A 14,576-nucleotide genomic window follows, 5' to 3' on the forward strand; every position below is an offset into this window, starting at 1 on the left:
TTTTTCCCCAACATGAATGTAGCTGATATCATCAAAGGTAATTGTTTTTATCATGTCTACTCTATCTCCAGTAGTATTTCTCCAAATGGAAGAAAAGTCTAATCTCTAGTTTCTTGGGAGACATTTTTCATATCATTTGCCACATGATCATGTTCTCAAAAATTAGATCTTTGACAAGAAAATATCCTTCTAGAGAAATCATCTAGAGAAAGAACTGTGGAACATAATGAAATTAATAACACTTACCCACTTAAATGTTTTAATAGCACATTGCACTTTACAATTCAATTTCCCTTCCAGTCTCTCTTATGGCATGATGTTCAAGTGGTGAGAAAGGGCATTTATTCCTTCATGCAAGTGCATTCAGTCTTCCAGATCGGGCAACCAACCAAAGGCTAGTTGCTATGCAGCTGATAGCAGAGATGTGGCACCAGCTAAGGAGCAAGCAAACTAACAGAGCAGTTTACAGTCCAACACTCTACTTAGCAAGCAAAAGCCTTAGGTCCCAAACAAAGTTCAGCCACAAGCTCCAACAACACTTGCCACAAAATGTTTGGTAGCATAGTACATTGATCTACACTATTACTGGAAACACTAAAGATGCATAGAGAAAAGGAACCAACAGGACACTAGCAAATAATTGTGAATGATTGGGAAAGAGAGCCACCTCACGTTGTTTTAGCTTCTTTGTTCTCTTAACTCCCAAGAGTCAAGCACATCTAATTAGAAGACAACAGGGCTGAAACTTTGCACAAACATAATAATTGGTTGGTTAATTGGTTGGAGTTATAGTTTACATTTGTCCCAGCATAGAGACCCAGGATGAACTGCAACCAAGTTTTAAAAATAAGAAGCTATAAATCAATCAATCAATCAATCAATCAATAATCTGAAAATACCAATGATCAAAAACAAGATCAAATTCAAAAGCATGATAATAAAGATGAAAATACACCACACATTAAAAGACTTTAGTCATTGCATTTCCCATCTTCATCTATGTATGTGAGAGCTGGACAGTGAAGAAGACAGATAAGAGGGAAATCAACACTTTTGAGATGTACTGGAGAAGAACATTGAGGATACCATGGACAGCCAAAAAGACAAACAAGTCGGTCCTTGAACAGATCAAGACAGAAATATCCCTGGAAGTCAAGATCATAAAATTGAGGTTACCATACTTTGGCCAAATCACAAGAAGTCATGATTCACTGGAAAAGACAATGATGCTAGGAAAGTAGTAGAAGAAGAGGAAGACCACATACCAGATGGATAGACTATATGGTCATAAAATTACAAGAACTAAGCAGGCATTAGAGGACAGGGAGTCTAGGAGATATCTCATTCACAGGGTCACCATGGGGAGGGGAAAACTAAATGAAAAAATATGTTTTCATCTGCAGGCAGAAGGAGGAAAAAGAAAGGGCTAAATATAGTCCTGTCACGGCTGAAATTTGAGACTCCGTGCTCATGGCTTAGTCCTGGACTACTGTCAAAGTGTGAACTTACATCTTCACAGAAAGGATAATGCCATCCATCACAGACTCAGAGTCCCTATTCCCTGATTTATTTATTTTTAGAAACTGGGTTAGGCTTCAGTTTGTTCACCCTCACCAAGTCCATTATTGACTGCGAACATTTCTAGTGTCAAAACAGCATCTCTGAAGTTAAATGGAAAGGAAAGGTACAGCTGGATGTCGTTGACATGCTGGTGGCATTGAACTCCAAAACTCTGGATAAAGTCTCCCAGTGGTTGTGTGTATATTCACATGTTGAACAGCCTGCCTGATATGCCAACAACTCCACCTTCTGGGTTTGCTCTTCTAAGAAGGACTGGAAGCACTCTAAAACAGTGTCCATAAGTCCCATACCAGAAATGTAAGCCTGAAGTTAATGTTGAAAGCTACCAAAAATTCAGCAGAACCAATATGGACTTGCCCTTTCTAGTTCCCAGCATTGATGACCCAATAATTAATCCAGATCTGTATAATCTGTTTAATCCAAAAAGCCCCAAATCTTAGACTCCATCACATGCTCCAGATGCTAATGATACTTGGCCAAGGAGGCCAAGGCCTTTAATTCTCTAATATGGTGAGCTTCAGGGGAAATTGTTTCAGTAATGGCCTCATCACAGCCTCATGTAGACAAAATGAAAACCTTCAGAAGCACCAGTTAGTGTTGTGTTATAAAAGCACACCACAAACCCTGAACATCCCTCAGTTAAATTCATTAAATTTATTAAATTCATTCTGATCAAATGAAGGAGTATGGTTCAACCACACCTCTACCTAATGAAAACTACTGACCAAATCTCATTCATCAGGTACAGATTCCTTTAGTCAGAGAGTTGGCAATAACCAGCAATAATAACTCTGAAATAGTTAGAGATCATCCATGGGACAACAGTCACCTGGAGACTCCATCAAGCTGAGCTGTCTGAAAGAACAGATAAAAGAAAATGATTGTGAAACAAACTGATATAAAAACCTATTTGGAATTTGCAAAAAGATACATGAGAGACACACAAAATGTGTGGATGAAGGTTCTCTGTTCTCATGAGACAAAATTTACAAATAATTGGTCTTGGTGCAAAGTATTATGTGTAATGTAAAACCACCACTGCCCACTGACTGAGAGCATCCATTCCCATGCTGAATCATAATGATGGAAGCATCTTTTTGTGGGGATACATTTCCTCAGTAGACTGAAAAATTGATCAGGACTGTAGGCAAGATAGATGGACTCAAATACAGGAAAACCTGTTTCAGTCTGTAAGTGACTGGGACAGGGGCAGAAGTTCATTTTCAGATAACAATGGAGTGGCTTTTAAAAAGAAGATTCTAGATACCTTAGAGAAAACTAGTCAAAGCCTGGTTTTTATCTGATTTAAAAGATGTGTCAAGATTTGAAAGTTGCTGTTCAGCAGCTGTCTCCATCCAACATAACAAGCCGGAAAAATTTTGCCAAAAAGAAAAGAAAAGACAAAAAAATTCATGATCCAAATGTGCAAAGGTGCTTCTTATAAGTATTGATTCAAGAAATGACATACAGTTAGTTCGTTTTCATTAACTTTTCATTTTATTAACTTTTAAATTTGATTTATTTGGTGGTGTTCTGGTTCTGTGAGCACTCTGAATTAAAGTAACTGTAGCAAAATACAATAGTGGTTAAAAAAAGAATCCCCCCCAAAAAAAAAAAATCCCCACAAACAGAGAGAGATTCAGAACCCAGGTTTTAAGGGCTAAATATTCAAAGACTTCTGCATGATTAGACTAAGCTGTCAGTTTTGTTTTCTTACAATTTCTTCTTTTAAAATGCCAAGTTCTTTCTCTTGAAAGTTTGAAGAAATATGAGATCTTGAAAAGGTCATATATATTTTTTAAAAATACCAAATTGTTACCTATGTCAGCAAACTGTTTAAATATGTCCAGAATAGGGCTAATGCCTCTGCCATCCTCAGGTTCACAGTTTTCAGTTCAAGATACTGTTATCCTGAAAATCATTCTTAAAAAATTATTTTCTCATTCTCAAGGGTGACCCACACATGAGCACCCCAACAGTGTATGGGGCTGAAAACAGACTTGCAATTAACTGGGGATCAAATTCCAGTTGAGTTAGGAAATCTCATGCCACTGGATTATAAAGGGACTAGAAAGAAACACTGTATTTACCCCTGATCCACCCCTGATCCTGATCAATAAAATCTGTAGGTGACAGATGCTATCATAACACCTGGATACACTGCTGTACGTAATGTGGGAAAATTTGCAGGAGGAGGCATAGGCTGAAAACCGGTGGCTCTAAAGGGGCAGCGTCACACCACTCCTTTGTGCGCCGGATCAGGGCTACATGCAGCCCCCCTGATCTGGCCCTTTTCCAGTGCAAAAAAGACCAGCAGAAAGCTCTTCTTTTTTGTGCTGGGGAAAGGGCACCCCTTTCACTGCCGCCACGGCTCTTCTCCACTCCTGCAGTGTGCAGTGTCTGGGCAGGTGGGCAGTATGAGGCTGGATTGGGGGCAGAGTCAGGGCATGCAGCATGCAGTCACCATGCCCCCATACCACCGCCAAGCCAGCTCTTTTTGTCAGTCTATTTTGCCTCATACTTAATGTAACACTCATTGTCTCACAACAACTATATGGGTATTTATGGTCACAGCCTCATTCCATTACCACTGATAAGCTATGGGACTGTATTCCTGGACATGTTCCAGTCCCAACAGGAGAAAAAACAATATGACACTGGAAAAAGAGCCTGCTCTGTGTTCCCCAGGGATATAAGGAGAGATGGAATATGCTTATGACATTTCTACAGCCAATCAGTGGCTAAAAGGTAGAGGTGCAGCCTCCACCTGCCCTAGGTGGTATGGGGGCAACCAAGGAAGATACAGAGACAAGAAGCAGTTATCATCCCTCATGAAAATGGCATTATTATCTTGGTGGATACAATCTCTGTCCGTGCATATATTGTGCTTTGGCCAGTACATTCCTGCTATCTGATAATGCAGTATTTGGTAGACAAACAGTGTCAAAAGGAAGTACAAAAGAGAGGAAATTTTTAATGTATTGTTGTATTGCACTATATATGGTTAATAAACATTACTTAAACAAGTATTTGGTAGACAAAATGACACATAGAAAAGCGTAGAAGAATCCAAGAGGAACTTGTGTGACAGAACAAGTGTGTGTGTGTGTGTGTGTGTGTGTGTGTATCCCAAACTATAGGGTTAAACCTTGAGAGGTTAACATGTGAAAGAGCATACAGCAGGGGTAGGCAATCTTTTTGAGCCGGGGGGCCGGGTTGCTGTCCCTCAGACAACTGGGAGGGTCGAAGCCAAAAAAATAAATAAATAATTTTTAAAAAATAAATAAATAAATAAATAAATAAGCCAGGACAAATGTAGGGCAAAATTTTCAAATGGAGGACACTTTTTTTAAAAAAATGGAGAACACGCGAAAAAATTTGCTGATTTAAAAAAATGTTAATATAAATGCATGTTTCGGAGGCTTCTATAGACAATTTCCCCCCTTGCCCACCGCTTGCCCCCCCTTGCCCGCCTCCTCCTGATAGGCCAAAGGCCCCACGCCCTCACGTGAGAGGCCAAAGGCTCCGGCAGCAATCGGCAGCAGGACCGGGCTGGGGCCAGTCCCAAGGCCTTGCCGGGCCGCATCCGGCCCGCAGGCTGCCTACCCCTGGCATACAGGTTGAGTCTCCCCTTTTCAGGATTCAAAAATCCAAAATACTACAAAATCCAAAATTGGCTGAGATAGTGATGCCTTTGCTTTCTGATGGATCAATGTACAGAAAGTTTGTTTCTTGCACAAAATTATTTTTTAAAGTATGTACAAAATTACCATAAGAAGTTTAAGGGATATATAAAACATAAATGAATTTCATGTTTAGACTTGGGTCCCATCTCCAACATATCTCATGTATATGAAAATGTTCCAAAATCTGAAAAAATCTGAAATCCAAAACATTTCAGGTCCCAGTCATTTTGGGTAAGGGAAACAACCTATATAATTTGATTCTCACAGAACTGTTTTGCATATTGTTTTACAAAAAGGCACAGCATCTAACAATTTCTTCAAAGCAGTCTTGAGATCCTTGTTTCTCATGCTATAAATGAATGGATTTGACAAAGGAGGTATTATAGCATATATCACAGCAAAAACTATGTCAAGAGTGGATGAAGTACCACTAGGAGGTCTTGCATAGGCAAAGATCCCACTGGATATGAACAGTGTGACTACAGTGAGGTGGGGAAAACATGTGGAGAGGGCTTTTTTCTGACCGTGTACAGAAGGGATTCTGAAAACTGTACCAAAAACCTGCATGTAGGTTATAATGATGAAGACAAAGCATCCTAATGTCATGCTGCATCCCAATAGTAGAAAACCAGTTTCCACTAAATAAAGGTCTGAACAGGAGAGCTTTAATAAATGTGGGACTTCACAGAAGAACTGATTGACACGATTGGAACAGAAGGTATTTGCAAAAGTACCACAAGTATGTACAGTGGCATAAATAAGACTGGAAATTAACGCAATGGCAATCATCTGTAAACAGGCTCCTTTGTGCATAATCCTCTCATACTGGAGTGGGCTGCAGATTGCAATGTGACGATCATGGGCCATTATAGTTAAAACAACAAAATCTGATGTCAGAAAGAAGAAGCAAAAGAAAACCTGAGCTACACATCCAGAATAAGAAATTGACCCACTATTGATGAGAGACATAGCCATAGAGTTGGGCACTGTGACAGATACTGAGCCCATGTCCAAAATGGCCAGACTGAACAGGAAGAAGTACATGGGAGTATGTAGGTGAGAATCAAGTGCAATTGCAATGATGATGAGAAGATTTCCTGTTAGTGTCATCATGTACAGTGCTAGGAACACAACAAAATGTAGAATCTGTAGTTCCCGGACATGTGAAAATTCCAGCAGCAGAAAAGTGGATATGGACGTCTGATTGTTCATGTTGTCTTCAGCACTTGTGTGTTTCCTCTAGAAATAACAAGAAGGCAATAGTTAGGCTAATACTATTTAGTAATCTTTCATTTTAACAAAATCTCTCCACTTGAACAGGAAAGCCACCAGTTTTCACAATATTCATAGGGAGAAAATGTGTGAATGCAAGTTCCCTCAGAGACCTCATTTCTGCAGCAGCATTAGCAATAATAACAGTGTTAGAGTTCAGGGAAATGAAACTGCACTCAGAAAACACATACATACCGCAGCCCAGTTCCTGAATCTGAGAATCTGCTAGCCCCAGCAACTCTGGGCTTTATCACACAAAACTAGAAAACTGGAGTTTTAACAAGATAAAAGTGTGAAGCTGAAGGCTTTCATGGCTGGTATCCATAGTTTTTTGCCGGTTTTTCAGGCTATGTGGCCATGTTCTAGAAGATAAAAGTGTCTTTGGCCAGTACTTATCACACAATATCCATACTGCTGCTGCCATGTATTCCATTTGTTTCTGAAATGCACATTTTCATGGATGGGCAAAACCTGTCAATAGCTCTCAATCTCACTGCTGTTCAATTTTTGCCTTCATCTGATAAGTCCCTTCCTTTGCAGTTCCCCTTCTCAGACTGTCACATGGTCTGAGTGGGTGTGATTCTGCTCCTCTCCCCCGCCCCACCTTGCAGCAATGGTGACTGATATACCTTTCCAAAGCAGGCTGCTGTGTGCACATTCACACAGCAGCCAGCTTCAGGAGGCCATTGGCAGCGTTTGGGGGGAGGAATTGATCTATAGAGTATTAGGAATAAGAAAGAGGGAACAGCTGCTTCACATAAGTGTGGACAGATTTCCATTGCTCAGTGGGGTGAGGCATGCCTTTGGGGGAAGAAACATAAGCTTACACATCTCCTGAATATGGATCTCTGTTTAGACAGCTGAAACAAGAAAGATGAACTAAAAGCTTGAGAGGAATATGTGAAAATGGGACCACATCAATTCTTGAGACTTTTTTTTTAAAAAAAAAGTCTGGATGACTAGACATAAGAGTCATGAAAGAAAAGGGAAAAAATAAATATGAAATTCTAGAGCAAGTTGCTATTGGCAAGGGCTCAAAAGAACATCTAGTTTACATATATCCAAACCTTGTGTGCATGATCCAAAGGAACTCTGTTACGGTAGTAACATGAAGAACCCTTAGCCTTGGAAGTCTTCTGTAAAATCCCATGTGAAGACTCAGAATGAGAGACAAAATCAGATTGTTTCTAAACAGGAAACTTCACAGATCTGTGATATTACATCTGGCATGAGCAGTTATAGTAATTTACAAATATATGATGCTTGTAACTCTGCTTAATTTTTTAACTTCCCATTTAATTGCTATATTTTGAACTCTGTGTTGAATTTTGCTTTGTATTATGTTTTTACAAATAAAGGAACTATTTAACCCCATTCAGAAGTGCCCATACATGGATAATTTTTAGTATTTTTCCTTCAGTGACACTGATTTGAGGAGACCAAGTCCAAGGCTGTAACAATAAAGACAGCATACTCAAAAGAGCACCACACTAACGCATAGTTTGCCACACTACAAATACCCCAAACTGATTTCTGGCTATAGATGCTGGGATTGTCTTTCTTCAGCACCTCTAAAATTCCAGAATGGAGAAGTGTTTCCTAAAGCATTGGATCTGTCAACCTTTTCAATTACATATTCTCGTTAATTTTCTTTTCTTTTTTCTTCTTCTCTGAAACAATGTATATGTTGTTCACCCACTCTTCAAAAGTTATGGATTTTTATCTGGATTGAAAAAGATAAATAAGGAATGTTGTGCCTATTTCATTTATAGCATAGTGATCTATGCCAATACTGAAGTGCTTTACACAATGACTTCTGACAATGTCAACTTGGAGAAATTAAAGGAAAGAATGCAACTGAGATCTCTGAAATAAAGATGTTCACTACTGCAGCTGAAGATGTTTCACTTTAAGAGGAGATCTGTCTACCCTCCAAAGCAGAGGCAAAAGTTTGTTCTTCAAACTATAGGATCCCCTCAGAGAGCTGTGCCCGTTTTAAAAAACCTTTGGAAAATCTCTATATGCATAATCTCTATAAAATTGGTACAAACATACCCCAGCAAGAATGGACAAGTGGGTGCAGAAGTGACAATAGTTAACAAACCTGAAGAAGCTGTATTGTTAGAACAAATAGTTCTTTAAGCCAATAGTTAGGTGGGTGTAACAAACCAGTGTGAATCTGTATCATATTCAAATACACGCAGGCAGACAGATCGATAAAAGCAAAGGGAAAATGTGACCAACAACCCTGGAATGAACCAGAATCAGTCATACTTACCCAAACACAGTTGTTTTATAGAAGGATGGGTAATGTAACATTCAGCTTCCATTACTTCACAATCTATCATTTCTAGGTGAGTCCTCTCATCCTCTCCTCCAAATATCCACTGTGGCAAGGTCCACAAAACATGTAGCAAATCAATGTTAGTTTATTTATATTTTTTGGTCTACACTAATATTAGAAATCCCTCACCTGTAAAGAGAATAGGGACCAACATTTGTAGCACAAATAATTGCAGCAGGCCAGGGAGGTACAGCATTTAAGGCAGCTTTGGTTTCCTGGGATTTTGCTCCCAAAAGTCCAATGTGTCTTCATAATTTTTCCCTTCCCTAGGATCGTTTCTTTCCTTTTTATTTTTAAAGACTGAACAGACAATGAGAATATATGAAATATATCTGAATATATGAAAAATGATCACATTTATAAGTGAAATCTCTATCTAGCATTCTCTTACATTTTATTTTAATTTAAATATAACTAAGCCCTGTTGCAAATGATTTAGAGGTAATGCATCACAATGTGGGGGGGGGACTAGCCTTCAGGTGAAATGTGTGCTACAGCAGGGAGTTGGGAATCCCCATACTTAATGGCCTTAGGTTATCTCATATTAAGATTCAGTGCCAATATTCTTTGGCAGACCTGTAAATGAAAGCATATGCTGATGTCTTCAATTATTACATATGCCAAAGGTCTTTATTCAGAGGTGTCACAGGGAAAGTATTAGATGTCCACTTCCTTCCAGTGATAGAAAAGATTTGCAGGGGAAATCATATTGACATCTTTACTCTTCTTTTTTATGATTTGGAAAAGAAGAGAGGGAATGAAATGAATGCCAAGGAGAAGTTGGAGAAATTGCGGACAGATCCTGGACTACATTTCCTTACAGACTCAGTTTTGATAGGGTCTTGACCTTGTTCTTTTCTTTAATATACTGTCCACCGTATGGGGAAAAGTGCAAATGCTCAAGCCCCATAGAAAGTAATGGGGCGTGTGTTTGCAGGGGCACATGGGGCGCGAATACACACCCCCTTAATTCTGCCGGGGCTTGCCTTCCACATAAGCTCAAGGCCACAGAAGGCTAGTCTGTCTATGGCAAGGGCCGACTGTACATAGATCTTATCTATAGGGCTTATGTAGACTTCTTAGAGGATGTGTGGCTACTTTATGATTAATCTTTCCATATGAGAACAGCCATTAATCCAGCCTTACTCTGGGATCAAATGCAACTGCAACTATGGATGTAGACAATACCCCCAACCAGACCTGCACTGGGGGGGAGGAGTATTTGCATATCAGCCACATAGTCCAATGCAGCCAAATCTCAGTCCACTGGTGTATCATGAGCAATAATAGTGCCTCCTGATAGGATTTTGGGTCTCAAGGGGCATGTACCAGACATCCTTGCAAGTTTATACATGAATGCTTTAGCTGTGGAGCATGCTGGAAAGTGTGGAACTGAGCGGCCAACCACCTACAAAAGGGTCCAGCTCATAGGTGGCACAAATCAATGTTGTCACACACACACACACACACACACACACACACACAAAACGTCCAAACAGCACAGCAGTTGAAAGACATCTCCGCACTGCCCCAGGCAGCTTATGGCATTGCCACAAGGAGTTCTGAAATGGAGCTCCTTTTGGGGAGCAGATTGCTCCCGCAGCAACCGCACAGCCATGGGTGTCTGGGGCATGAAGCCCCAAGGGCACCCCTTTTCCATGTCATGGAGAAGCAGCAGTTTGGGGCCGCAGGGCTGCCGGTGAGGCTGCCCTGGCCCCAATCCAGCGCAAAAAGGAGCGGCTGCAGGATGCCCCTTTGGGGCTGTTTGTACTGCCCCCAATTATATGTTCATTATTTCGGGAAAGTTTTAAATTCGGTTCTGTATCCCATTTCAAAAACTATGTCCTTCATATACATCCAAGTATTTGTATTTTGGGATTTATTTCAGGTATATATAGTGTGCACACCTGTGGTCACAAGAATGGGAGCTTTGAATGTATAGAGAAAAATGTGGGAAGATCTTAGGTTTTCCACTGAAAATACCATCACTGTGTTGAATTTCCAAACTCCCATACACACACACGCACACACGCACACAAGTATTATCCTAAAACCGTATGACATTACATCAACTCACAGGTGCCCTTTCACATTACACAATTCTAGCACTATTATTTTTTATTTTTTTACCAATGAAACAACCATCTTCTGAATATCTTGAGCAGTCCCTTGAGTTTCTTCTGCAGATTTCATTGGATGCTTCCACTTTCTTTGTATATACATTGAGGAAATTTGCAGAATAAGGTATTTCTTTGTGAAATACTCATTGTCCCAGCTCAACAACAACAGCTAGGACTTCCTAATCACAGCCCCATTAACCTCAGCCACTAATCACCTGTGGCATGTTCTGGCTGTTGTGTGGCATGTTCTTGTGCAGTTGGAGGTGTGCAAGGAATATCCCTGGATACACTTCTACAAGAAATGAGTGGCTGCTTTTATATAGTCAAGGCAGAAGTGGGGATATAGAAGCACCCCACATTCCTTTTAGCTCTTCAGTAATTGTGCTTGATGGATAAAAGTTGTGAAGGTGTACTTATTATCTCTGGGCTAATATGTTCCTTCTACCAGATTATGTACTGTTAGATAAATAAAGCTAGAGTAAACACCACAGAGAAATAAGTAGAGAGACCAACATGTGTTACAGGACAGGTATATATTCTGATGGGAAAAGAGGAGGGTTAAACATTCAGAGGGAAATATTCATATCTGAAAAATGATACTATTCAGTTCTCACAAAACAACTTAAAATATGTTTTTAGAGGAAATAACAACCTGTAACAGATTCTTCAAAGCAATCTTGATCTCTTTGTTCCTTACACTATAGACAAATGGATTTAACATGGGTGGTATTATGCTATATATCACAGCAAAAACTATGTCCAGATCAGAAGAACCAGCAGGAGGCCTTCCATACGCAAGGATCCCACTGATTACCAACATTGTGACAATGGTGAGGTGGGGAAGGCAAGTAGAGAAGGCCTTTTTCTGACCCTGTAAAGAAGGATTTCTGAGCACAGCAGCAAAGATCTGCACATATGTTGTGATGATGAAGACAAAGCACCCTAAGCCTATGCTACATGACAGGATAAGAATCCCAGCTTCCATTACAGAAAGGCCTGAGCAGGATAACTTTATTAATTGTGGAATTTCACAAAAGAACTGATTGACAACATTAGAACAGAAACTACTTGCAAAGGCACCACCAGTGTGTAATGTGGCATAAAGAAGACTAGTAATCAACCCAATGGCTACCATCTGAAGGCAGGCTTCTTTGTGCATAATTCTCTCATATTGGAGTGGGTTGCAGATTGCAATATAGCGATCATGTGCCATTATAGTTAAGACAGCATAATCCAATGATGCAAAGAAAATATAAAAGAAAACTTGAGCCACACATCCAGCATAAGTAATTGACCTCTCATTCTTGAGAGACATGGCCATAGCCTTAGGAAGCATAACTGAAATTGATCCTATGTCCAACATGGCCAAATTGAATAGGAAGAAGTACATGGGGGTGTGTAAGTGGGAATCAACTGCAACTACAATAATGATGAGAAGATTCCCTATTATTCTTTGACTTATAGCCACCCTTAAAAGCAAACTTTCCTTGGGTTTTCTTGACAATATTTGTTCAGAGAGGGGTTGGTGCCTTTTTCCTTTCCTTCCCTCGAGGCTGAGAGAGTGAGACTGGTTAATGTCACCCATGGGTTTTCCATGGCCAATGAAGCCACAAGCAGAAGTTATTTTTCACTGATATTACCTTCCTCCCCCAATGCCAACCCACACCCACCCAAACCACTTCTGACGCAGCCCTTGAAAACCATCATCAACAACCAGGCAGTCTCGGTAAGCATCTAGAAGTCTCCATAGTAGACATGAAATGTACAGCAGCACTGAACCGTGGAGATGTCCATCATTTGTGTCTGGCTTGGGATAAGGGGCTTTTCAGACAGCCTTAGGCCGCCTGGAGATGAGTCGGAGCATCTCATCCACATGATGCGCCACCCAACTCTGCTCAAGGTGCCTGACAATGCACACTCCTTCCGCAACGGTGGCACATATGGTGCTCCCTCCAGCACTGTCCACACAATCCGGCACTAGGAGCACTGTATAGCTGTGGCACATGCCTGTTCCCAAGATCAAAAAGAGCTGCCCTTTAGGGGCTCCTTTTTGCCCTGGAAGCGGATCAGGGCCATGGTGTGCATTGCCATGACGATGATCCGCTAGGAAAGGGTGCCATTGCACCTCCCTAGGGGCTCTCTGTATTTATTCTTTCTCATGGCAGGTCAAACCGCCATTTGGGCGGGCTGCACCCGCCCCTTTCCCCATGTATCGGGCCTCAGTGGTTACACCGGCAGCCCTGAGGCCCCGATCTGCCGCTTTTCAGGCTGCGGGGAGAAAAAAGGCCCCTTCCCTGCAGCCTGAAAGGGGTTCCCTGGGCTTCAAGCCCAGACACCCCGCGGCGGCGGGGAGAGGAGAAAGGGCCACTTGGCCCCTTTCTCCTTGGTCCGCTGGCGCAGCGTTGAAGGCGCGCCCGCGGACCAAACCAGGAAGGAGCTCCAAACGGAGCTCCTTCCGTCCATGCAAGGGTGCAACCAGCGCCCTGCGCGGAGAGAGGACGTCACGTCCGTGCTGCCTGAAGAGGCAGCGCAGCCGTACGTCTCATGCGGCGGCCGTGTGGAACGGCCCGTCGTCATTTGTGCATGCAGAGCGTGCCAGGTTAGGGGGTGCGGAAGCACCCTCCCCTTTCAACCCTAGTAGCTCCTGCACGACAAAGTGCCTGTATGTAACGGCCAAATTCTCTTCTCTAAGAAAAGATACCGCAACATAAACTTTTAGTCATATATCTTGGTATCCAAACTTCTTGATAGGTCCCAATTATCAACATCCTTAACTTGGGCCAGATGGACACAGTCTGGATACCACACGAATATTCTAACCAAAGCTAAATTACTATTTTCTTCGTCCCTCACACTCCTGTTCTAAAGTATAATTGTATTTTATTAGACTGCCACATCAAAGTTTAGCCGTACTCTAAAAATGACCCTCTAAATCCCCCTTTAGATCTAGTTCTCTCTCGATTTTGCACAAAATTCCATTTCCCTGAGACTGCTGAGATTTTCTGCAATATGGTGCGAATCAACAAGACCCCTTGATCAAAGATCATCCCTCTTCCAACTGCTCTTACTACCTTGGGTTGAAATATTTTAGCAGGAATTGACAACGTTAATAAGATAATAACTCATTAAGCAACTAAACTTAATTAACAATAAATAAGGAATAAGTAAAACAAATGCAACCCTCAGGGTGACTTAGTGACCCATGATAAGTTTGAGATGTTTGGGTTTCCAAAGTCAGAATTATGGAGAACCAAGTACCAGCACGGACAACAATAACATAAAACACATACATACATGTTCCTCTGTTTTTATGCAGATATATTCACTCAATTTAAAACATGCTACTCCAATGCCTAATGCCAAAGACGTCGGCAAGCGGCATTCAGCAAAATGCAAGAGATAATAAATTAATATATAATTTTCCACAAATGGGACCTACCACCTTTGAGGTGTTACATAGGCATCGAGTCCTTAGCAGAAGGATTTTCCAATTGCTCTATAACGAAGCATTCTTGCCATTACAGTGAAAGTCACAAAGGCAGAATAGATAGCTTCCATAAACCAAGATGCTAG

General features: G+C 41.1%; 2 protein-coding genes across 2 annotated transcripts; both read right to left on the reverse strand.

Annotated features, from left to right (window-relative positions):
• Nucleotides 1-2,406: 2,406 nt before the first annotated feature.
• On the reverse strand, nucleotides 2,407-6,482 carry LOC121933745 (olfactory receptor 14C36-like). The gene is made up of 3 exons (XM_042473735.1): nucleotides 5,571-6,482; nucleotides 4,170-4,256; nucleotides 2,407-2,436 (listed from the first exon to the last, which is right to left on the reverse strand). The coding sequence occupies exons 1-3, from the start codon at nucleotides 6,477-6,479 to the stop codon at nucleotides 2,407-2,409; spliced, it is 1,026 nt and encodes a 341-aa protein (XP_042329669.1). The 5' UTR covers nucleotides 6,480-6,482.
• Nucleotides 6,483-11,625: 5,143 nt separating this feature from the next.
• LOC121934993 (olfactory receptor 14C36-like) lies at nucleotides 11,626-12,393 on the reverse strand. The gene has a single exon (XM_042475971.1). The coding sequence runs from the start codon at nucleotides 12,391-12,393 to the stop codon at nucleotides 11,626-11,628; it is 768 nt and encodes a 255-aa protein (XP_042331905.1).
• Between the last annotated feature and the right edge of the window lie 2,183 nt (nucleotides 12,394-14,576).

This window comes from Sceloporus undulatus, chromosome 6 (genome assembly GCF_019175285.1).
Source record: "Sceloporus undulatus isolate JIND9_A2432 ecotype Alabama chromosome 6, SceUnd_v1.1, whole genome shotgun sequence".
Lineage (NCBI taxonomy): Eukaryota > Metazoa > Chordata > Lepidosauria > Squamata > Phrynosomatidae > Sceloporus > Sceloporus undulatus.